This window comes from Pezoporus occidentalis, unplaced genomic scaffold (genome assembly GCF_034315485.1).
Source record: "Pezoporus occidentalis ecotype Australia unplaced genomic scaffold, CSIRO_AGI_Poc_V1 ctg87, whole genome shotgun sequence".
Lineage (NCBI taxonomy): Eukaryota > Metazoa > Chordata > Aves > Psittaciformes > Psittacidae > Pezoporus > Pezoporus occidentalis.
Genome location: NW_026916231.1, coordinates 2683525 through 2707508, shown reverse-complemented (window position 1 = coordinate 2707508; position 23984 = coordinate 2683525). Strand labels below are relative to the sequence as shown.

The 23984-nt window shown below is 40.0% G+C and overlaps 1 protein-coding gene across 2 annotated transcripts; it reads right to left on the bottom strand.

Annotated features, from left to right (window-relative positions):
- Positions 1-272: 272 nt before the first annotated feature.
- On the bottom strand, positions 273-23984 carry PIP4P2 (phosphatidylinositol-4,5-bisphosphate 4-phosphatase 2). 2 transcript variants are annotated; one of them, XM_062604636.1, is made up of 7 exons: positions 23664-23984; positions 17138-17283; positions 15610-15716; positions 13723-13846; positions 8358-8410; positions 2994-3084; positions 273-1870 (listed from the first exon to the last, which is right to left on the bottom strand). In XM_062604636.1, the coding sequence occupies exons 1-7, from the start codon at positions 23767-23769 to the stop codon at positions 1727-1729; spliced, it is 771 nt and encodes a 256-aa protein (XP_062460620.1). In that variant the 5' UTR covers positions 23770-23984; the 3' UTR covers positions 273-1726. The 2 variants fall into 2 exon arrangements, with proteins under 2 accessions (XP_062460620.1, XP_062460619.1); XM_062604635.1 differs by having other exon boundaries at positions 17138-17286; positions 23664-23979.

Here is a 23984-nt window from a genome sequence, read left to right as displayed (position 1 = left end):
TGTAAACAGAATCAGGAAAAGAATAGAGTATGTTACCATATTCCCCTCAATAAGCCACTGACTGAAGAAAACAATCACAAACAGTAGTCTTATCCCTTATTTACTTCCTCATTCTTCCCAAAACATGGGTAGTTTGTTCTTGCTGTCTTGTATTCCTGAGGCTGCCATCTGGCAAAAATGCAGAACTTACCTCTGCTGCACAATGCCTTCGCTGCTCAGACCAGGAAATTCTTCCATTTGTGTATTTTCCTTTACATATAACAAACAAAATATTTTAAGTTTGAATAATAATCTTTATTTCTTTATTAGTTTATTTGTAAAAGGTACATTGTAATCCTGAGCTACTGCTTTTATACATTTAGCATCATACAAAGACAAATCATTTACAGTTTGATCATTTACATTTATTGTGCTCCAAAATCCTTATCTGAATATCATTTTGTCTTAGCAGGAACATAGATAATTTAAATTACATGTATCCCTGAAACATCCACATTAATTCACCCATCTGACCCCATTATCTAAATCACTACAGTCATCTAAATCACCCAGGACATTCCTTCCAAATTTAGCAAGAACTTGTTTAAACTACAAGATGGGCTGTGCAAGAACTGGTCCCTCAATCCTTGTGAATACATCATTAGAAAAGATTCTGTTTCCGTATTCTCTTCGCAAGTCAGTGCTAAATTGACTAGATGTACTTCGATGGAATGGTCCACGTTATAATTTGCTCATTTCCTTATTATGGCAGTTAATGTGAATTTACAATGTCTCCCTTTGCAGTGACCAGTGCTTCAGTCTCCCAAACAGGGAAGTTCCGACATGATCAGAGGAAAGTAAGAGGCAACCCATCACCATCTTATTGTCACCTATGTGACATTGAAGTATTATGAAAGTCATACGAAATGCTTCCCTTAGACCCTGTTAAAGAACTTGTACATACAACCAGAGTTAAGTTCCATTATCCGAGCTTGGCTTTTAGGATTTGCCAGTTAATAAAAAACAAACAAAAAAAAAAAAAACACCAAACCAAACCCAAACACCTACATCCACGGATCCTTGAGAAGACAGCATTTATTCTAACTGCAATCCCATCCTGGATAAATGGAAATTTAATCGGACTACCAAAACAGCATCTTTCTACCTGAAAAATCTCAAAGCATACAGTGTTTACAAATGTCTCTCTAGCAACAGTGTCAGTCTTTTAAAGTACACTCACAACTTTCATTTCCTGAATAAGGTCACTATCATCTCAGGCAAAAGATACAGTAAGCAGTTCAAGCAAAATGCTTATTGCTTAGGTTTTAAAGCAAGCCACTTTGATATAATTTTAGTTAAAATGTTAAGTACAAATGTGAAGCTACTGTAGAAACACTTATAAACACTCTTGCTTTTGAATTCTTACTGATCATCTAGAAAAATGGCAGACGGATTTTAACATAACAAAGGAAATGTAAAACTTAATACTGTCTGTTGAAATAAAATTCAACACCTATGAAGACAGAGTTATGAACATGTAAACACAGCTTTAGTATTCAGAGCTAGGGAATCTAGCAGCAAAACAAACTATTTGCATATTATGTAGTGCAATGAACATTTGTTCTTAGAGACCCCCAGTCTTAAAACTACTTTGAACAGAATGGAATCCTTACAGGGAAGGTTTAAAAGTGTCCATGATGTAATATCCAGAGTTACTAGATGTTCATCTGCTATAATCTAAATTTCTCTACGCAAAACTATGTTCTGGATAACTGACTTTAATGGCTCCCCAGTAGCAGGCTCGGATGAGGCAGATTAAACCTAAGAGATAAGCAATAGCCCAAGAAACATACGTTGCGTGATACCGCCTGGCAAAATCTTGTGTACCAACCTAGAAAGAGAAAACAGGCGTCAAACAGCAGCACTATCTGCTCTTCAGGAAAGAGCAAATTATACCGAGAAGCACTGTAGCACCTTTTTAACGATGGTGATGATGAACAGATATTTTATTGGCTTAACTTTACATGATCATAGGATAATTGAACTTGGAAGGGACATCAGGAGGTCTCTAGTGCCAGCTTGCAGATCAGAGCAGGGCCAAGTCTAAGGTCACACAACACATTCCTCAGGGTTTTAACCCAGCTGGGTCCCCCCCCCAAAAAAAAAAACCAACAAAACAAGCCAAGGATGTAGGCTATACAAGCCTCTGGGCAAACCTCATGGAGAAATGTGTTCACATTTTTCAACTCTGTTAAGAAAGGATCTCTCACTGGTTATATTTCTGGCTGTCACTGTTTTTATGAAGGATTTTCCAGTTTCCCTATAAGTCACTGAAGGTCACATAGAAAATTATCTGAGTTATAACACAAGTTAGAGGTATAATGAGAGTCACCAATATGAACTGAACTGCAGGTATCTCCTCATCTGTATTTTCCTGGGACTTCTGGGTAGAAAGCTGGCTCAAGTAACAAGTACTTCAGTGCCACACAAGCCAGACAGTTTTCTGGCTAATAGAGTAACAACAATGTAAGCCTTCCCATTCGTAAATAGCTTATCTGGTTTTACTCCTTACAGCATGTACAAATTATAAAGGCATATACATGTTCAACTTTTGGAATCCCATTCCCCTCCACTGGAACTATATTCCCAGCAATATGTATTTCTGGAAACCTGGAAGTTTTGAGAGTCCTATGAAGAGCAAGATGTTCCAGTATTTCTATAGTGAAGTAAAACCATTTTTCATTAAAAAAAAAAAAAATAAATGAAAAGTTAAATTCAACATCAGAAAGAAGAGACTCTCAAAGTGCCAGAGTATTTTTTCTTTAGGAACACTTCATTTTGCTGGCCAACTCAGATGATTAAGTCCATGGTTTTAATAGAGATAACAAAACCCACACAAACTTAGGAGGTTTTACTCAAATGCTGGGAAGAGAAGAGCTTGCCAACCAAGGTGCTCCCTTGTACCCACACACCCCTGGCACACAGTTGCAAGTCTATCATAGTACACCACTCACAGTTAATCCAACTCCAATGAAGATGCATATCATTCCAATTGTAATATATGCACAGCAGCGCCTTCGTGGCAGTGCACTTCCAACAGAAGAACTGTTAGAAAATAAATAGCATTTTAAAAGCAAAAAACAAACCATAGACAGAACCCCCTTACATGAATAACTGTTCAGTCGAAATGGGGGAAGGGGAACAGAATGAAAATACACATACACCAGCTTAAGTTTATAAAGTTGTAGGCAAAGTTTACAGTTTTACCAAGTAGCAGAGTCCATATGCTTGTTTTAAAGGTGACCTATTGGTGAAGATTATCTAGTATCTAAGAATGTAGCTGCTTACAACAAAGAGAGGTGCCACACCTACAGTTTGAGTGCACCTACCTCCTATATCTACACTGCACCCAGGTTAAGTATGGTGGAGCCTTTTGAACTGTAAACCCAAGTTTGCTTTGCAGCTTCTATGTAGGTTGCAAGACACCCTTTAGACTTTTAATACATGGCTTTAATACAGTCACAGGATACAAGTAACTCACAGTAAATGTCATGTAACAACCTGCACTTTATTTGATGGAGTATTTCACTCAATACTGTTGACTGGCTGAAATTCTACCTTATTTCTTGAAGAGAAAAAGATCCCAAACATTTAGTCACAAACGTAGAAAATTTTTCACATTCAACATTTCCAAAGACTGAAATCCTCTAGACACTTTTTAGTAACTTCAAAACCATGACAAGTTCTTTTTACTTTTCAGTTTTCTTTTAGGATTCTACCAGAAGCTACCTGAGCAGCAAAAATCACTGTTGGCAACCAAGGTAAATAAATCCCCTGGAAGTTCTGTCACTCATCATCTAGACATGGAACTCCAACACAGACAGCTTTGTCTCTATCTGCTAGCTGTCTCTAGCTGCATTAAGCTAACAATTACAGTGTTTCAGTCAAACAGATTACAAAATGCAAGAAAGACATTTCATTCTTTATTACAGTTTAGAAAAATTATTCCAGAAGCTCAGCATTGTTTAGCAAATACATCTTAAGTAACTCATCTGCAATCACATACAGCTCTGCCAATGAGAACAGGAACACAATTTAATTCCACTGAAATACAGTTAATGTGTAGGTCCACTGAAAGGCCCAGAGAGGCAGAGGTGCTTTCATACGACATGTACCATCTATCTTGGAGGTAGTTTTGGAAGCATCCTGAAGCATGCTGTCATTAGTTAAGTACTTCATTCCATTCCAAGACATCAACATGCTTTTGGAAATACTGGGATGCTTATACTCTGTGTTCAAACATGCAAGGGAAAATAATTTTCATCTCATGATAGTTCAACATATTCAAGATGTATGTATAGCAAAGAAAACACTGCTGAGCTATTGAAGTAGTACATCTGTCATATGACTGACCAAATTTCTGGCTCCAGTTAATCAGCAATAGTAAGGCCTCATATGCTTCGCATGTGACTAGAATTTTTGAAGCATTCATCTCAGAAAGGCTTCAAATAGATTGGTTTAAGCAGCTTTACTCCAATATTATTTCTTGACAAGGAATTTCTAAAACACTCCAAGAGAAAAAAAAAGCACAAACCCACAGTCCTCAAGCTTTACATACTGAGCTTGCAAGGGAAGGGTAGAATATAGGGACCACTCACAAGGCATCTACTACATGTTTTCAGAAAAGGAAAAATTCCAAAACTGTTCTGCTCATTAACTTCTCATGGGAAATTACTTCTTACTGAAAGCCTCGGCATGCACATTCGGGATGGGACTGGGGGTTAAGGTGGGAGAATTCCCAATTGGGGAAATAATGGTATCTTACCACCCTCTCACACACAGACCCTTCCCTTCACCCCACCTACCAAAAGCCACCCTAAATATCTCCACAACCAGTCTAGAAGAGGGGTATGTTGTCTGATTCCAAGTTACACGAGAAAAAAACACCCAAACACAGAAGTTTTATAAAAGGGGACAGGGAAGAGACTTCTCCAAAAGCTGAACTGATGAGCATGGAGCTTGCCAAACTGACCTCAGGTTCCCTCCTTTGCAGATTTCCTGGCTGTGTACTCAGACAGCTAATTCTATTACAGGGCTGGATACCTTAAGATAAGCTGGTAGAAATGTCAGGTTCAATACACCTAAATTAAGCATGATGTTCTCTGCACTGTGTATTTCACACGGATACAAAGTTCATTTTGGGAAGGAGACCTTCACTTTCAGAGCTGTCTGACTTACGACCCTGTTTTGAACTGTGCATGCATTTTTAATAGCATGTGTATTTTCCACCCATGTTTCTCTGTCCCCTCCTATACAGGAAAAAAGGCCAGGGGAGAAACCATCACCTCAAAAACAGGAAAACAAAAGAAATGGAAACCTTAAGAGTATCTTAAATTTAACTGCCTTTCTGTTCTCACAGAAGGCACAGATGAAATACATATACAGTCTATGTTTCTGTAGTCACATAACAGACCTGGGAATATTTAGTAATCCAAATAAACTGTAATTTGTTTTTCATCTCCTGACAGCTATATTAGCCACTAAATAGTGAGGTTTCCCTCTGCACCTCAAATTACACATAAACCACCCAAACTAACTTGGAATCAAGAAAGCTAAAACTCTACCCCAAACCCTACCAAATGCAACAACTTTGACAGGCACATTTGGAAATAGTAAAACTGTGATCAAAAGAACATGTTCAAATTGCAGAAGCAGCTGTTTGTATTGTGGGACTACTGAGGGTGAACTTCCTAAAAAGCTACCCAGAAGCCAGCGGTTCGTTCTTTCCAAGCTGCTGCTAAGGAAGCAAAGGCACCTGCCAGACCTTCGGGCAGCAGCAGCAGATATAAAAGACAGCAAAGCCAATTTAGCATCAGGTAGTAATTAGAAGAGGGGAAAACCACCATAAGGGACAAAGGCTATTAAAGGAGTAGCACAGGAAAGAATGCAGGGTCACTTGTGCTTCAAGTAATAGAAATTATTGCCAGGATTTCAGACATGCCCTTAGAAGGGTTTTTAAGAGGAAGATCAAAATGACAGTATTTTGAAGGTGAAGAGCACTGCTGAAACTAGCTTCCACAGTAGTGATGGGGTTTCAACATCCCTTTCTTTCCTAAAGGTCTTGCAGACTTTGTGGGGCAAAAGTGTTATAAATTCATTAGAGTTAATCACATTGTCCGACCTTAAAGAGAAAAATAAATAGGTTCTAAAGGAAAAATAGGGAGATTTGACATTCTGAAGCAAGACCTTGTAATATTCAATTGTCTTGCTACGAACTGAATTAATGATCCTGAAGTACCTAGGTGATTTAATATACACCTTTGGAAAGAGAGCAGCAGACAAAAAACAGTTCCTGCTGCTTCTCCATCATTACATGAGAGAAATACCAGAAGCTTTCCTTAAACCTTTCACTCTGTTGGGAAACAGGCTGATAAACGTCTGGTATTTTGTATTTTGATACACAAAAGATGACGAAAAGAATAAAAAGAAACAGTTTCTCTTCCACTCCCAGGTATTATCCTCTGGTGCCTTTTCCCTTAGTCTACACTATTCTTTTTTCAGTGGCAATCATAATCTGAGTCAACAGAAGGAAAGAGTAGTTTTGTATCTGACTAGTCAGCTACTAATGAAAGAAGTTTTGCATTAATAAACTGAAATAAAGAACCCCACATTCCCTTCTGACTACTTGGCTACAGGTATGACGACCTCTGTCAAAGGGCTGATCAAAAGCAGCACGTCGCTACAGTTATTTATCCCATCATCACAACTCAAAGCTCTGCTTCACCTATACTGTGCCTTAAATCCAAGCATTAGAAATGTTTATGCTGCTAGAAATGCAGAACTCTTGACCATCACATCTCAGTTGTAGGAAGATATCAAGCAACTCATTCAAAGATAAGTTACAGTATTCCGTAGTTTGCATCCTCAACTGAGGGACAGAAATGTCTATTTGTTAAAGTTTGTTTTGTATTCTGCGATTCAGTGCCAGGCAAACTGTAATTTGCACGAATTGCACTGCAGAGATGCTCTGGTTTTATAACATACAGATAGCTGCTTTGCACCTTTCAGACAAAAATACTACGGAATCCTTAAACTCCAGCTGGATTTCAAAATACAAGCAACAAATCAACAGAAGACAGACCAAAAGATCACATAGTATGACTTTTAGACTGTTCCTTGAAGAACGTTGTTTTTTTTTTTTTCTGTTGTTTAGGTTGGGTTTCTGTTTGTTTGGGATTTGTTGATTTATTTTTTTAGTTTTAAAAAGACTAAACAGCAAATGATTTTGTACCTAGCCAGAGTCAAGAAAAACGCTGAGGTCAACTATCAAGTGTGACATGGTAAAACATAAAACAAAGCTGCAATTAGTTTAAAAACTAACAAAACAAACCACAAAACACCAACCCATCCCCCCAGGACTGAAAGGACTGAATGGAATTACAGCCAGTAAGAACACCCCTGCAAAGCAACATCTCATTAAGACCATGAGCTTTTTGACCCAAGCAAACTACAACATACCAACTACTCCACACCCAATGGGTTACACTCCTCAAGTTAAATATACTTGCAGGCTGAATCTCTATCGAATACCTTCAACCACTGTTAGAAGACCATGCTATCCCAATACCTGCAGCATCCCTAATATCCCAATACCCTAAGCGTCCTGCTTCCCAACGGACCTGCACCCTGTGGTTAAGATTCCATACAAATTTAGAGATGCTAGTAGCGTAGCTTTTAACAACTCTAAGTGACCTTAGATAAGGAAGCCCAAACACTCAAAAAACAAACCAAACAAAAACCAAACCATAAACCACTCACAGCTCTTGTATTCTAATTTTTCTCTTCCTTACTGAAGAAATAGCAGGTGGGTAGACAAGTTATTCCACAGTAATTCATAAATATTAAACAAGCTAATGCATTGAGATACTTAATACAAGTTAGTTGTCAACTTTATGAAATCGGTAAAACCTCTTTCAAATTAAGACAAAATTATTTCATTTCCTCCTTTTACAATAAGGCAATTCAAGTTCCGCATTTAAACACAACATCTGATTAACTGTATGAAGTGGTAAAATTTCAAGGATGCAGGTTGTTAATTTTAAGAACCCATTCCTGTCTATTGTCAACAGCTTATTTATGCCTCTAGCAATTCAATCAGAGCATTTTAATAAACGCACGTTGGATTTGGCAGTGTTACTGACTTGTGCATAAAGAGTGGAGAATTCATGTGCACATAACATGCTCCTTAGTCCTGAAATTCAGATAAGCACAGCAAAATAATCAGCAGGGCCGACATTTTACTCCAAAGACTTTATGGAAGAAACTCTGGCAACTCATTTAGCAGTTAATTTATGTAACCTTGCTTTGCGAGAACTTACATTTTTTTGCAGTGTGGGCATTTTGCGAGTGTGTTAAACCTCAGCTCCATCCACTGTAAAGAGAAAAGAAATAAAAAGGTTGAAAAACTGGCCTGAGAAAGTGTTTGTTGTACTTCATACTAAACATCACTATGAAAACATTCTGCTTCTCAGGCTTTATTTGTTTCTTGCTTTCTTCCATAAATGCAGTGCCCTTCTGTCAGTGGCAACATAGGACTGGAATTGACTGGGATTTCCATCTGAACATTTCCCATGACTTGCCTTAGTATTACAAGATTCACTTGACGTAATGTGGTTTCATGCACAGGCACAGTATGAGCAACATGATGATATTAATACAATTTTTTTTCCTCTTATTTCCAGGACTGTGCACATACCCTGAATCCAAATAAATGCGTTTTCTTTGGCACAGTTACAGATAGATCCCTTTTCCCATCTTTCCCCAACCCTTTCATCATTTGTGAAAACAGTGCACAGAAAGATTAAAGAGTATTTGAGAAAGTACATGTCTTTACAGGTTTTATACCAATAGAGACCACACTGGCTACTGTTGACATTTTAAAAAGGTGATATATGTACATGATACAGTCCTCCCTCGCACAGTCAAAAACCCTGGAAACAGCTTTAGTGAAAGTAATGCCTAGAACTACCTCAACCCCAGGATACACAGTCATACACTCACTTAAAAACAACAGTTTTCTGTTAAATTTAATTGTGGTAATAGAGGTATTACACAAGCATTTTAAACATGTTTGAACAAGGGGGGAGGATTATTGTTCTCTGCTCTGCAAGCATTTATATTGTACTTGCAGCTCTCTTCTGCTGCCTTTCTCAAGTGGACAGTTTGCACAGTTTCCTGGTGAAATATAATTCTCCCCTCACTACTTAATTTATGCAAAAGTCACACTGCAAATTACCAGCTGGGGAAGAAGCCACAGCACAGACCACCAGTGCATTCATTCAGATCCTTATCTCTGTGAGAAATCAGGAGCTGATCTGCTGAAGTGAACAGCCTTGTTATAAGTGCTATGAACAAAGATCAGACCCCATCCTTGTACAGAAAACAGGACCTACCTAGAGCACAGCACCATTTAAACACTGAGAAGAGTTATGATTTGATGGGCAAAGAAAGAGGATGTGGCTTGTAACGCCTTGCCAGTACAAGCAGGTTTTGATGCAAGAGAGGTTCTGATCTATAGTATTTAGGGTGCACTTTCCTGCCTCTTGAAGAGTCTCCCTCAGTTTTATTTACTTCTAATGGGGATAATCCTCCACTAAAAAGATACTAGGTTGTTTTTTTTTCCTGGTCCTGAGGTATCCAATAACAATACCAGTTACATAGTTGTTCTTTATTTGTTTACAAAGACTTGAGCAAACTGACTTAGCACAGCTCTATTTTATCCCTTAATGAAGCAAAAGCTTCTGTAATACTTCCTACCTGAGCAGTGCATTTTAGGAGCATTAATTCTACTTCCATGCTCCTGCCAGATGAGCAAGTTAGCTGTTTTCCTGCATCCATGTCAAAAGCTGCTCAATTTCCCTTAGCTCTACACAGCAAAAGTGGGATAAGGTGCAACTGTCAGTACCAGAGATGAAGACGGGCCTCTTCGGAGCTGCTCTTTATGCTTTTTAAACTGCAATTCCAGAAATAGAATGGAGTGTAAATCCAGGACTTGAATTTTACATATTTGTAATTTAACTTCACTGCTGTACACTAGTTTTATCCCAGTGTAAGCAACTCCATTTCCAAGGTTACTCATTAATAATCTTTCTAGGGTTTTATTTATTCTAAGATTTCTGATTACTAGCCATAATTACTAACAGATACAAACTCAAATGCATTTGGACTTCAAATATTGATGGGAAAAAATAAAGAGGCATCAATCTGCTTTCATTGAGAGTTACCTGGAGGTAACAGAAGGACTGTTATGAAGCCTTCTGAACAAATTGGAAATATTTGCAGAAAAAGAGCAAAAATATGACAAGACATTCAAGCTACAAGAATTTAGATCGCACTAGCACAGTGGGAAAATGTTATTTTCATATATGTTGTAATTTGTGGAGTTTTGGTGGGTTTAACACGTAGTTTAAATCATGCTTAAACCTGCTATTTTTTAACATGTATTCCAGAGTGTTTTAAAGTACCTAATCTTGTTAAGAAAATCTGAGGTTACAGTTTCATGAAACTTAACTCCCTGCTGAGAATAAACACTATTTTTCCAACTGAAACAATACAATAAACAATAGTCCAAACCTCTAGTTACATGTACTAAAACACAGATTAAGATTTCAGAGAGCTCTTCAGTGTTTCAGCTGTGGACAAAACCAGACATCTATCAAGGAAATTACTAGAAAAATACGTCAATTTTTTTCCATCTGAGCCTAAAATACTTCTCAGTACCTTCAGTAGAAGACAGAGGAAAAAATAAGGGGGTGGGGAGGAGAAAAGGTCTTCTATTTGATTATTTCAGAAGAAATAATTTTCATATTTGATGAGATTTAGAAAAATTAAACTGACAGAGCACAACAGACAAAGTGCAGTGGTTAGCCTACAGCATCTGGCTTCCATAGCTTGTTCCTGGTCTCCTGTTCTCAAGGGTCTACCCAAAATCAAGATGGTAGCAGACAGATGGTGGAGGGGAGGACAACACAGGGACATCTCCAAAGCCAACTCAGCCTCTGACAGCCACAAATCTTCAGAGCCAGAGACCCCTGGGAGAGGGGTTGCAGTGAATGCTTTACTGCTGACAGAAACAGTATCTCAGCCACAGACCAAGTCCAGAAGCTCTCAAAAAACCCTAAACCTGATCCGATTGCAATTTAGCAAGACAGTTAAACCCTCCTCCTGCCCTCCTTTTGTATTCCACCACTTTTTCCACTTGCCTGAACTCCAATTGCCAGAAAGGGCATCCCATCAGATTACTGAAGAAAAAATAATCTGATGAGCAAAATGAGAATAACTAGTGATAGTTCAGTATTGCCTCAGTACTAAGTCATTTTCCCAGCTAAGACAGAGGTAGTTTTAAGGCACTCCATAGCATGAAGCATGCTTTTAACAATTTGTCAAAAACAACCCCCACACACAGAGGCAGGGAAAGCCCAGCCCATACTTACACACAAATAAACAAAAGAGTCTTGGAAAGGTGATGAACAAGTTGATACACTTAACACTGAACAAGCAACTAACAACTTGACTTTTACACTCCAGCAATTCTAGCTTTGCTTGTTTTATTTATTTTTTTAACGGCCAAGTAAAGTAAAACAGATAACCTTATTGAGTTGCTGAGAACATTCAGCATTATGTATTTGCTTTAAAATGTGGATATAGCTAAGGGCAGAAATACCCCTGCAGAAGCTGAATTTCCAGGCTAGCTAAAGCACTTCTGTTTTCTGCTTCTCTGCTCACTCAAAGCCAAGCAATTTCCTGATTTTTCTTAAGTTTTATTCGCAGAATCTCACAGAATCACAGAATCACAGAATCAGTAGAAGAGTGGTGGAAACGCTGTGTAAAGTGAGAAAAAAGGGTTTGTCTCTTGATAACTACCATAAAAGAATTCAAGCTTCAAATTTCTAATGAATTTAATGGTTACTTTTCAATGTTCTGTGAAGTGGTAAATTGGTATTACTGGTAGATAGGACTATGAAGCAACCATCAGATCTGAAGTCATGTGCACAAATTTCAAGTAAGAAAACCTAGCCTTTTAAGGCATAATCTAGTAGTTAGGAGCAAAATCAGCCTTTCTGGGTTTGGTGCTTTCTCCCCTTATGTTCACCTAAAGAAGTCCATAGTGTAAGCTACAGAATTAATTTGGGCTGCACTTACAGAAAGCAAATAGAAGATAAAGACAAATAAAACTCCCATACTTATGAAAGCCTGCAAAGTTCAGCCAGTAATTTAGCAATGGGAATTTTACTTCATAGCACTGACTTTCCCTAATAATTAAGAAAAAAAACACCTTAAAATCACATAGTAGAAGGTCTTGTGCATTGAGCTGACATTAAAACTTAATGCCATAACTGTTCTACAGTACTACTTTAACCTGTGCAGTTTTAAAGCTGTGCTAAAAAGCATAACTGCATTACAAAATTAGATTATGACTCTGTATCAAGGTATAGTGTTCATGCAGGTACTCAGCACTTTACTACTTCCTTTTTTACTTGCATACTACTATATTTAAAAAAAGAAGAAAAGGCAACCTTTAATAAAAGAATCCTGTTTTAAAATACGTACTTGAGACAACTTTTTCTTCTGTAGATCCAAGTAGTTTTCTGTTAGTAACATTACTCTATATTGCATACAACGTTCTTAATAGTTAAGGCCCTATACAGACTTGCATTTAGAAGGGTTAAATGCAGACAGAATATTTCTCAAGCATCTACTGGTTTTGCAGGTAGCACATTACTTGTAAGTTCATAATCAATTCCCTAGTTTCCCTTTTTTTAAAAAAAAAAAAAGTGTAAGAGCCATCTCTTGGTCTCCGCATTCATCATCTACTACAGTAGTTAAGCCATTACAGCGTACCTCACTGATCCATAAACCTGAAGGCACAAGTCTATTCCATTATAGAGCACGTCACAAGAGAACCCTTCTCTCACTGCTGATACAAACCAGCATGGAGTGCCATCCCCTAAGCTTTTCTCCTTTCACAAAATGCACTTGAGTGTTCTCTGGCCTGAAACAATCCTTTGTTTTAGGAATGTAACACCACTCCGGTGGCTGTTCAGGGCCTTCAGCTGTACCCCTTAACTCAGCCATTTCCCGTAACTCTCAAACCTGACAAATATTTAAGCACTGCTAGGTGCTGAAGCTAAAGCTAACTCGTGCATTGCAATCAATATTCAAGCATGGAAGCCGCTTATCCATGTAAAAGGCTACAAACAGTTCAACAGCAAGTGAGTATTCTTGCACCCATCCACTTCAAAAACAGGATCAACTGTCAGCCTCACAGAGAAACCAAAAACTCCAGTTCTGTAACAACTACAGATAAGCTAATGGCAAATGCGGTAACAAACAGCTTTCAGGGGCCCATACAGCAACAGCACAACAGTTCTCTTAGCCGCTGCAGAACATAACCATCATTGCAAGCAGAACAGAACCTGGAATTATAACATTTTTTGCCAGCACCGTCCAGTCTCACATCACTAACCAGTAAGACCGACTTTACGCTTTACCTACACATGCACAGAAAGGCATGTAAAAATAACCACATACACACCAAACATCCATAGCAACGTGAGCACAGAAGAAGCTTTTAGTTCCTCAATGATGCAATACTGTGAGGCAATATGCTCTTAAATGTGCTTACAACAAATAGCTTGCGGGATAGCACGGTGAGGTTAAAGGCAAACGTGGTGCTTTACTTACAAGGAACGTATTTCCACAGTGCCCACACACCACTCTAGTTCCATCTGGTTGAACTGGCAAGGCAGGCTGAGCTGGCTGCTCTTCTGGGATCAGCATTACTGGACCAAGAGTAATGATGCGTCTACTGCGTTAAGAACATTAGATGTACATGTAATTAAGGCAGCAAAAGAGAAGGACGATGCGCTTAAGCAATTAGCTCAGTCACTACCAAATATTTTACGCTTTTAAACTATTATCTGCTTTTGGAAACAGACAATGCATCCAGTTTTGGTCTCTCTCCAAAGTGTTTTCCTTTTCAGTTTTCAAAACATTCTTTTTCACTGCAAGATAAGCCACACAAGCCAGAACCCTGTAGCGATCAAAGACTTGCCATCATATGGCAGAAACACTCCTCAGAAAACGCTGTCTTAATACCCTGGCTGAGGCAAGCCCATGACCTGGAACATACATACCCACGTGAAACATGCAGAAAGGGTAAGGACTCTTCTATAACCTCATTCTCCTTCCCAAGTCAGATACTCCTTCCCACACTACTATAACCAGGTCAATATAAGCAGCACATCCATATTTGTACAGTAAAAATTCCATTCAACTTGAATGAATTAAAAAAGAAAACCACCCCAGGCTGACTAAATGCAATCAATTTACTTTAAAAAGCAGTTTGTAAGTATTTGTTTTTATGGTCAAGTTTCCAGTTTAATTATACAACTCGTTTGCCCAAAATGACAGTACCCAAATTAACCAACTCAAAGCAGAACAAGCATCAGGCTTCCTAGCATGAAAAAAGTGAAGGGAAAAATTAAAACGTTATTTACCTTGCACTGCATCTCTCTCCATATACAACCAAGATTGTATTCTGGGAGGCCTCCCTTCAATCTGAAGCCTTCCATTTAGGACACATCCCCAACTCTCTTTTAAAAGTACCCCAAAGTTTGCTCATCTGCTAGTAAGGTAAATACATTTACCATCATAGAAAAACTGCTGAGATACATGCTTTTGGGATTATTTTAACAACATTAAGGAGTTTCTGATTCTGCTTGGTTACCAATCACGATATATTACAACTGAAGCATCCCATGAACATTTTTTCACACTTAGAAAATGTTTGTAATTTTTAAGTTTTCCTCAACACTGCATTAGTTATAAATAAATAACTAAATCCATCCCAAATATTAAACTATGTTTCAAAATCAGAATAGCCAACAGATTGGCAATCAGGGCTCTTGGTGCAGTAGAACATATACCTGCAGACCTAGCCTTCATCTCAATTTCTCCTGACAGAGCTGCACCACTTACAATAAAAAAACCTCCTACCTCAGTGGTATCTGTAACACCCAAAGCCCAAGGGTAAGAATGTTCACTATGGCAATGAAGCTTGTTTCTTTATAAAGAATGTGTAAATTGAAGTCAAGAGATTAGAAAAGACTTGAAAACTCAGCATAGTAAAGAAGGAAGAACTAGGCTGAAGCCAATGTATTGCTCTCTCCCATTTCATTCTGAAGTCCCCAGTCCAAGCTAGGCAGAGGTAGCAACCGGTGTGCTTAATTAAGTTTGCAAGAAATTACGAAAGCCATGTCCCAGAAACAAGTATTTTCTTCCCTGTTCTTTATAAGATTTTTTTTTCCTTATGAAGTAGCTAAATTGGAAAACACACATCTGGGACTATCACTAAATAAGAAAAAAAGACAATTTTTCCTCTTTAATCTTAAAAAAATAATAATAATTCAAAACTGACACTAGCACAACCTGTGTCTGCAGTAACTCAATAATGCTCTGTAAATGTCCAGTGTACAGGGGTACAGGTTTGAACCTCTCAGTTTTAAATATTCAACACAAACCAGCTTTACAGAAAACTCTTTCAAAGCACTTACAATTTTTCATTCTTACCAGTTTGGTCTTGGACAGCCTATTTTCCGAGACGTATCCTTACAGATAAGGAGACAGTTACATTGACATCTAACATACTTCTTCCCTGAAGGAGGGTTTTTGATTGGCTAAGCAAACAAAGAAAAAAAACCACAAAAGAACACACATCAGAAGTCATAGCAATTCACATTTTTTTCCTCTTAACAGTATGACAAAGCAGAACAACTTCAGTTACAAGTTCCGGCTAACAGAGAAATACAGTTCCTCTTACAGAGAAAATCTGAGTCAAGTCAAAATTAGAAGCTTTCTCTCTTTCCAGAGAAAGAAGTGCAAGTTTCCTCACTAGAAAAAACAAGAGATTCTGCAAACTAATGGAAAAAACATTTGTATTTTTAGCAATGACTAATTCAAGTCATTGCTAAAACTTCATGTTAGTCATTTTTTAAAATGTGAGCTTAAGTAGCAGTATATTGAAAAAAAAAAACCAAAAATCAGTCAAAACATCAAACCAGCCTCCTTGCCAGTTCAATGGCTTTACTCAACAGTGAAAGCATCAGTCTGGTTCTCAGTCTCCAACAGACTATGTAGACATCACAGAACTGTTAATTTTAATTTAAATTGTACTGAAATTATCTTTCTCCAATGTGGGAGTCAAGTTTCCAGGTCCCTTTCATACAGCAAACCAAAAGCTGCAAGATCTTTGGTTTGAAACATTATATATTGGCAGGCAAAGTGCGTATTAATGCCAGGTTCTCTACTTTCTCTTAGATAAAAAGAGAAAAAAAAAGGAAGAAACAAAAGAAGAAAGAACAAAGTTCTACAGTTTTAAGGCTTCCCATTTTCAGGACATATTTTGAAGCTCTTTTCATAATATAAATCCCATCCAGTGTTTTTCATGCAAATGCCGCCCCTTGCTGTGGAATGCTGCAATATCAGACCCCAAAACTAAAACTGGCAAGAAGGAATAAATTAATAAATAGAAGCAGAAGGAAAAATACTGATGACTTGAAATACAAAAAAAGGGGAAGAAGACAGAAGAGCAAAAAGGTCTGTGATCACTAGGGAAGAACCTAGAATTTATGCACCTCAAGACGGTTGCATTGTGGTTCATTAGCAAGCTAACGAACTGACTGAATAGTATTGCAGGAGGAAAGCATACAGTCAGAGAGAGGTATGGTTTAGTTACTTTATTTCTTCCACTGTTAAATTAATTCAGTTGTTCTTTTCATCCCACCAAAACCAGCTTCACCCTTCTTTACAGGAGAGCAATTGCTTAAACAACGTTTTCTTTTTGTCCTCGTCAGAAGGAAACATCCTGCATAGTCAGCTCAGAAGCATGAAGATTTATCCTAACTGCTTTTGACCATCCTCGGGCCAGCAGTTCTGAAATCTGCACACTAGCTACACCACAGTCAGCTGTGCTGACAGGTCCTCTGCAGGGTATAGCAGGAACTTTCTTTGTAGGTGAGGACATGAATTCTACCAGCAACTTACTTCAATTTCCCCCCATTTTCCTTCACAAAAAGAAAATGCTAAAAATCCATTTTACCGTAGCTTCATTGCAAACTGTGCACTTAACAACGTGTTGGTGTAGTTTGCCATCCAAATTGATTATCGACTGGCACACACGGCAGTTTATTACAGGAACACCGCTGGCACCTGGACTTGCAATGGCAGTATATGGAGGAGGAAGCTCTGCTGCAAGAGATCAGGAAATCTCAGTTGGAAAAACAGAGGATCCTAAAACAACATCAGCAAACATACTATCTAACAGTCTCAGCTTCAAAATATGAAAAATATATATATAAAAAAAATAATTTAAGTTTATGATTTGTATAAACGTAAGACAAACCTGAGTTCGCTTTCCTCTCCCCCACAACTTCTGTGTACCCCAACATCAACTGTAGTTGTACATAAAGCATACTAGCAACACACTCTAAGTCACCCCAGAAAAAACATCGGTCAAAAGGCTCATCTATGCAGCTTTGTTTTCAAACCAGCTTTTTACAGTCTTTAAAAGGGGGTGAAAACCCCTGAACAAACCTCAAATCCACCACAGATTAGCAGCAACCAGAGACTGGCTTCAGATGGAAAAAAATACAGAAGATAAAACAAGGCACAGGTAGGTAAAAGAGCCACAACCAGCATTTAGAAACATCTGGAGAGACTGAAACATAGGCAAGTGTTTATCACATAGTAACAAATACTACAGGTAAAAATACAGAATCACAGAATAGTTGAGGCTGAAGGGGACCACCAGAGGTCATCTGGTCCAACCTCCCTGCTCAAGCAGGATCAGCAAGAGCACATTGCTGAGGATTGTGCCCAGGTGGCTCTTGAGTATCCCCCATGGAAAGAGACTCCACCACCTCTCTGGGCAACCTGTCCCAATGCTCAGTCGCCCCCACAGTGAAGAAGCATTTCTTCATGTTCAGGTGGAACTTCCTATGGTTTAGTTTATGCCCCTTGCCTCTTGTCCGACTGCCTGGCACCACCAGTAAGAGTCTGCTACTGTCCTCTTGACACCCTCCCTTCTGATACTCAAAACACACTGATCAGATCCTGCAGAGCCTTCTCTCCTTCAGGATGAACAGGAGCAGCTATCTCAGCCTTTCCTCACAGGAGACAGGCTCCAAACCCTTAGTCATTCTCTTTAGCTGAACTTCCTCCAGGAGCTTCATGTCTCTTGGACTGGGGAGGCCAGAACTGGACACAATGCTTTAGGTGAGGAATACAGAAAAGTCCTGTTAAGGAAACAGGTCTTGGATTTGAAATGGCATGAAGTGCTTCTTTTTTGAGTGCAACAACACCATGTTTATGCCATCTTGATGGGGGGAAAAAAATAAATAAAAATTAACTGGACTTTCAGAGCTTCTGCTTTGAAGGGTTCAGATATTTTTGTTGTCCAAGAGCCAAAGCACAGACGCAGAAGGAGGTCTTTAATCACTTAGGAAAGGCTAACACAAGAGAGACAACAGCGTCTCCAGGCCCCTGTGGAAGGGCAGATTTCAGCTTTACCAGTCCTGAGACCACTGCAAACAGGAGGCAGTGCTCAAGATCCCTCTCAGTTCAAGAATCCATGGAATGAAAACAATTCAACACAGCAACCTCTCACAAGCTAATCACCACAATTGTTTGGCATGTAATAGTACTGGCTTTTGTCTTGATGTTATTGAACATCAAGAAGTTCAGGGCTGTTCAGGTAAGCAAATAAGGAATGGACTTAGTATTTCATAGTTAACTTTTTTTTTTAATACTAGTAGTTTGAAATACTCTGCAGCCTTGGACTTCAATAAATTATTCCATAATTATACCTAAGCAGCCAGTAAAATCCTGAGAAAAGCAGTGAGAGATCAGCCTACTTTCAGTTTACAAACACACTGAACAGAGCAGTATCTGCTGTAAGGTAGCAAGGGAAGAAATGACAGACTGCTCTCAAAGGTGACAGGATCAAGTATGAAATTTAAGCCTATAAGAAAGCACTCATCACTCCTTCACTCTGTTTTCAAGTGAATGTCATAAGATGGAGGGATATAAGAAAAAAATAATCACAAACCTCTGAAGCAGCATTGCTGTTCAGTGCTGTTATTTGCTACAAACAATCCAAACCTGTACTTGATCTTAACTCACAGAGGCAGTGGAAGGAAGGTGGCCACCTTCATGGTCTGAGAAACACATACTTGAATTCTTTCAGATGAGAAACAAAATTAACTTATATGCAGCAATGCAGTTCTTAAGTCATTGCACAAACTGATGCTCTGTTACTTGAGCAAGCAAACTTCACACCTTCAGCTTTGGTACAGCAGTTGAAGAAACCAATATCCTTAATAAATATCTGGTGACTTAAAAGTATTGTCCTGATTTTTTCTGTTTCTCAGGAATTACATCCTTAGAAAATAATTTTTGACTGAATGATGTATTAGGAGTAACAAATATTTTGCAGTACTGTGACACCCTAATTTCAGTACAGCACACATGCAAGACGAAACCCCAGCCCACACACGCTTTGGCAGCTGGAAACAATATCAATCATATTAGACCACTGCAGAAACCAGGTTTGAGATTTGGATGATGAGAACAACAGTTTTTTAGCTGTGAATGGCAAAGTCAAGGCTACTGCAAGGGGGTTTTGGCCGTAAGCAAGCTGCCTAACTCTCCTGCAGCAAGCAGCTGACACACTTTCTGGCTAGAAAACAGCCATAAACCAAAAAAGCATGTCCAGTAGACCAAACATCAAACTCTCTGTCAAGGCATCCCTACAGTTCAGTCCCAGCTTTGAAGTTGCTTTTCTGCAAAACAATAATGTTAAAGAACTTTGTTGCTTTGTCCTCTCGATTTAAAGCACAACTTCTCAGCTCTAGCAACTGGACACAGTACAGCTGTACAAAGAAAACGCAAACAGTACCTTCTGAGGTGTACTAGGAGGTAAAATGACAACACACATGCCCCGGACTTTCACCTTTCCACAATGGTGCAATAGCTGAAGAACTGGAGACCATACCTTTCTAGACGTTTATAATATTCTGTAACATGCTAGTAAGTATCAACTCTTAGGATTTTGAAAGTTGGTTAAATGAGGTACATGAGCACTTGCAGACACTGCCAGCCAGTTCTCAAACCTCATCCTGGAGCTGCTTGGCTTCCAGGTAAGCAGCCTTGCTGTTCCTGTCCTGCTAGCTCAGCAAATTTCAGATAGCAAGCGAATAATGGCTGCTTTTCAGAGTGGTGCTGCAGGAAATAACATTTGCTATGGAGCAGAAAGCCTGAGGTATCTTGGCACTGCAACCTTCATGCTTAAAGAAAAAGTGCACTTGGAAGAGCTCAAAAAAAAAAAAAACCCAACCCCCCAAAAAAACCAACAACCAAACCAGCAAAAGCCACCAAAATTAAATTTAAGGAAAAGTATATGGGTGGGGAAGGGGGCAGAAGTGAAAAGGAAAAATAAAGGCATCATCTCAAGAGTTTGATCATTACTACTTAAATAAAGAGGTTTCAAAGAACATTCACATAATTTGGTATGCTTTTTTGTTTGGTTTTGACAGCTTGAATTTCAGGCTAAAACCAGTTCATAAAGGTTCATCATGGTGGATGTGACTATATGGTTGGCAAGTCTCGTGTACACACCAGAGTTTTGGGGATACATTTAATGAGATATTGAATACTTTGCTGCTGACATACCAGCTTACAGATTTACTATCAGTTTTTCATTTAAAAAAAAATAAAAATCCAACAGTAATTAGATCGGCAAGATTAGCAGAGCGCCCTAGCATGCAGAACATCTGACTAGCCTACAATTCCCTCTTCACCCCCATAGGACAGAGATACAGTCGAAAATACCACATATTCAACCTTAGGAATTCCTTGTGGTGCTTAGGCACTTTCCTCCCTTGCTATCTGAAGGGCAGAAACCACAAAGCACCACTTGCGGCTTACCTGGGTCAAACAGAAATCAGTTTGTTTTGGGGGTTGTTTTGCTATTTCATTTGTTTAAAAATATGAAATAAAATTACTTTATCTGACCTGGGAGGGCATGGGTGAGAGAACAAGAGTTAATGATCTATGTCAGAGAGAGGTCATTAAGGACTGAGAAAGCCTGAAAAAAAAAGCCTAAAGTGGGGGAAAGCACTGAATAACCACCTTAGTACAGGGAGCAGAGCTGATGGTCCCACCCACAGTGTATGTGAAATGTTTCTTAAATAGTGTGCCCTGTGTCCAAATAGAACAGATTTTTCTTGCTTGCACCCATCACTATAAACAAACCCTGAGCCATTACCAGGATTCAACCACCTACCAGCTTACTCTGAACAGGGTCAGCTGGGTCTCAGCACAAGGGAAGAGGCAAACCATGGCCTCTCTAATTTAAAGCTCATGGTGACATATTGGGCACAGTAGATAATTACAGGGATAAATCTATTTACGTATTTCAGGTGGTAGTCTGGATGGTGATCAGCTGCTTCTTCTTTCCTCTGAAGCTCCACATCAGCCAGATGTTAAGCAAGGAAGCACTGCAGAAAGGGGTATGGAAGCAAAACCCATCTCCCCACAAGAATGCTTCTTCTCTCTATGGGAAGTGGGACTTGTGCTAAGGAGAGGGATGAAGACTGCCTGTTAGCTTAAAAGGTGGTTTAGCTTGCATAGATCCTTTCACTAAGGATTACTGACAGAGCAAGGAAACTAGAGGCACTGAACAGATGTCGCAGCTCTGCAAAATTTTATTCTGTAGATATCTTCTTGTAAGCTTTGTAGAGCAGGTTTGAAGTGCTACCCAGTATGCTTACTTGTGGACTGATCCAACAAGAGGTCCTCAACTTGCGGAGAGATGTCTGACATTTAAGAAAGCTCTATGGTTCCTCCTCACTTTTGGGAACAAGCCACTTATCTCAGTTGCCACACCCCCCCAATGGGACCACAGATGAGCTACAGGTGTGCTCCTGAAGGCACAGCAGGACCCAGCTACCAACCGAAATGAGCATTTGGGGTCCTGCTTGTTTCCAGGTCATGAGTTTTACCCTGGGTTCAAACAAGGGTCCCTGATCTAATGCATCTTCATTATTTTTTAAGTCTGTAAAGACCTTTTTAAAAACAGGTTGAAATGTGCACAAAAGTAACAGTTACAGGATAAGGACTACTATGAATGAAAACACTGAATAACAGAAATTAAACTAAGGTGGATTTTTGGATTTCTTTTAACTACAAAACTTAAGGGATGATGCCAGTCCTACACAATTTGATTGGAAAAAAAAAAACAACAACAAAAAACATTTCAAACCAACCTCTGCTGTTTTTCAGGCCAATATTCATTTCTGCAATTCAAACTAAGTAAACAGTCAACATTAGCAACAGCACTAACTGAGACATATTTTCATGTCAAGGCAAAGAGGGCTAGCTTTCCATGAATTTAAATATTATTCAAAACAGACAGATGCTCACTGAAAGCATTCTAGTTGCATACATGTGTCTTGAACCTATACAATTACATAAAAATCCTCAAAGGGCCAACACACTGGAGCCAGTGAAATCAGGGCTGTGATCTTACATTCTAAAGGCTACTGCTAGCAGAGCTACACTAATCTTATTTAGTCTTCATTCCTTCAGCTTTCTCCCCACCTCACTTTCTGCTCCAGAACATTTAATGGGGGCAGGGAGGGAATCTACTAATGTATTTTGTAAACCTCCCGATTCTAAATATGTTTTTTCAACTGCTTACTAAAAATTCAGTATTGATTAACAGGATGATTTTTTAAATCTGTGCAAGAAATGTAATACTATATTATTAAGCCACGATTCCAGATTTGTAACCACAGTATCTGACCTCCCTCAAAAATAAAGCCAGTACCGGCCACGGCCTTGAAATATGTTTGCAAGGACATCCTAATGGTTCTTCAGCTATGGCCCTGCATAGAGCCCCTGCGTTATCTGGCTGCCGAACCAGGAGCTGGGTAGCTGGCACCTCTGGATTAGCGCACTTCCGTGGTCGCTAATGATGAGACAGGGATCTGCGTACTTTAGTCTGCTCCGATGCTCCTGCGTTACAGCTCTGCTGCTGCCGCCCTGCAGCTCGCTCCACCGAGTTTAGTTGTTCGTAGCTGAGGATTCATCCTGCTCCTAATTAATGGGGGAACCGAAGCTCAACAATTACCTTGCAAGCTCCGACATGCGGGCAAGTTATAATAAAGAGACTGGTTCGGGCTCGTTCTGCCACTGCGAACAATTACTGTAATTTTTTTTCCCCTCCGAGGAGTTCCCTCCGGAGCGTAGAGCTCGGCCTACCCGGCCCTGACCGGCGTTACCTGTTGTTGCCGAGCTCGTCCCTTGCCGCCGGGACAGGGCGAGGGCTCTCCCCCGCTCGCGGCTCCCGGCCCAGTCCCGCCGCGGCGGTAACTTCACCCGCCGACAAGGACGGAGGAGCCGCCGCAGCCGGGCGGAGCCGCCTCGTCCCCTGTGGCCGCAGTGCCCCGGCCCCCCCACCCTGAGCCCCTCCGGGCCTGCCCGCCCCGCTGCCCCTTGCCCGGCACAGCCCCGCAGGCGGCGGCTCAGTGGCGCCGGGCGAGCGGGGAGGGAAGCGGCCCCCTTACCTCGAGGGCTGCTGTCCGGCAAATAGGGCGGCGCGGTCGGGGTGACATTGCCGGAGCCTGGCGCGGAGAGCAAGGGAGAACGCTCGTCCTTCCCCTCGGCAGCCATAGCTGCGGCGTGAAGGGCCCTTCCCGCTGCCGGGATCTCGGCGTGGGGCGGGGAGGCAACCGGGCCGGCAGCACCGGAGAGAGGGGAAGGAGCGCAGAGGAAGGGGCTGGGAATGAATGGGACCGGGGCGGGGAGAATGGGCGGGGGCTGCGCTAATTGGGCCTGCCTTCTTCCGTGCTCCCTTCACGGGCTAATGAGCAGGGCAGGCCGGAGAA

What these genes read in the sequence shown, in the direction of transcription:
- PIP4P2 (XM_062604635.1), bottom strand. Translation starts at nt 23,769, where the DNA reads ATGGCTGCCGAGGGGAAGGACGAGCGTTCTCCCTTGCTCTCCGCGCCA. An exon ending in CAGTTTGCAATGAAGCTACG is followed by an intron (nt 15,717 to 17,137) that starts GTAAAATGGATT and finishes TTGTTTGCTTAG; the next exon opens with CCAATCAAAAACCCTCCTTC. An exon ending in TGCCCACACTGCAAAAAAAT is followed by an intron (nt 3,085 to 8,357) that starts GTAAGTTCTCGC and finishes ATTTTCTAACAG; the next exon opens with TTCTTCTGTTGGAAGTGCAC.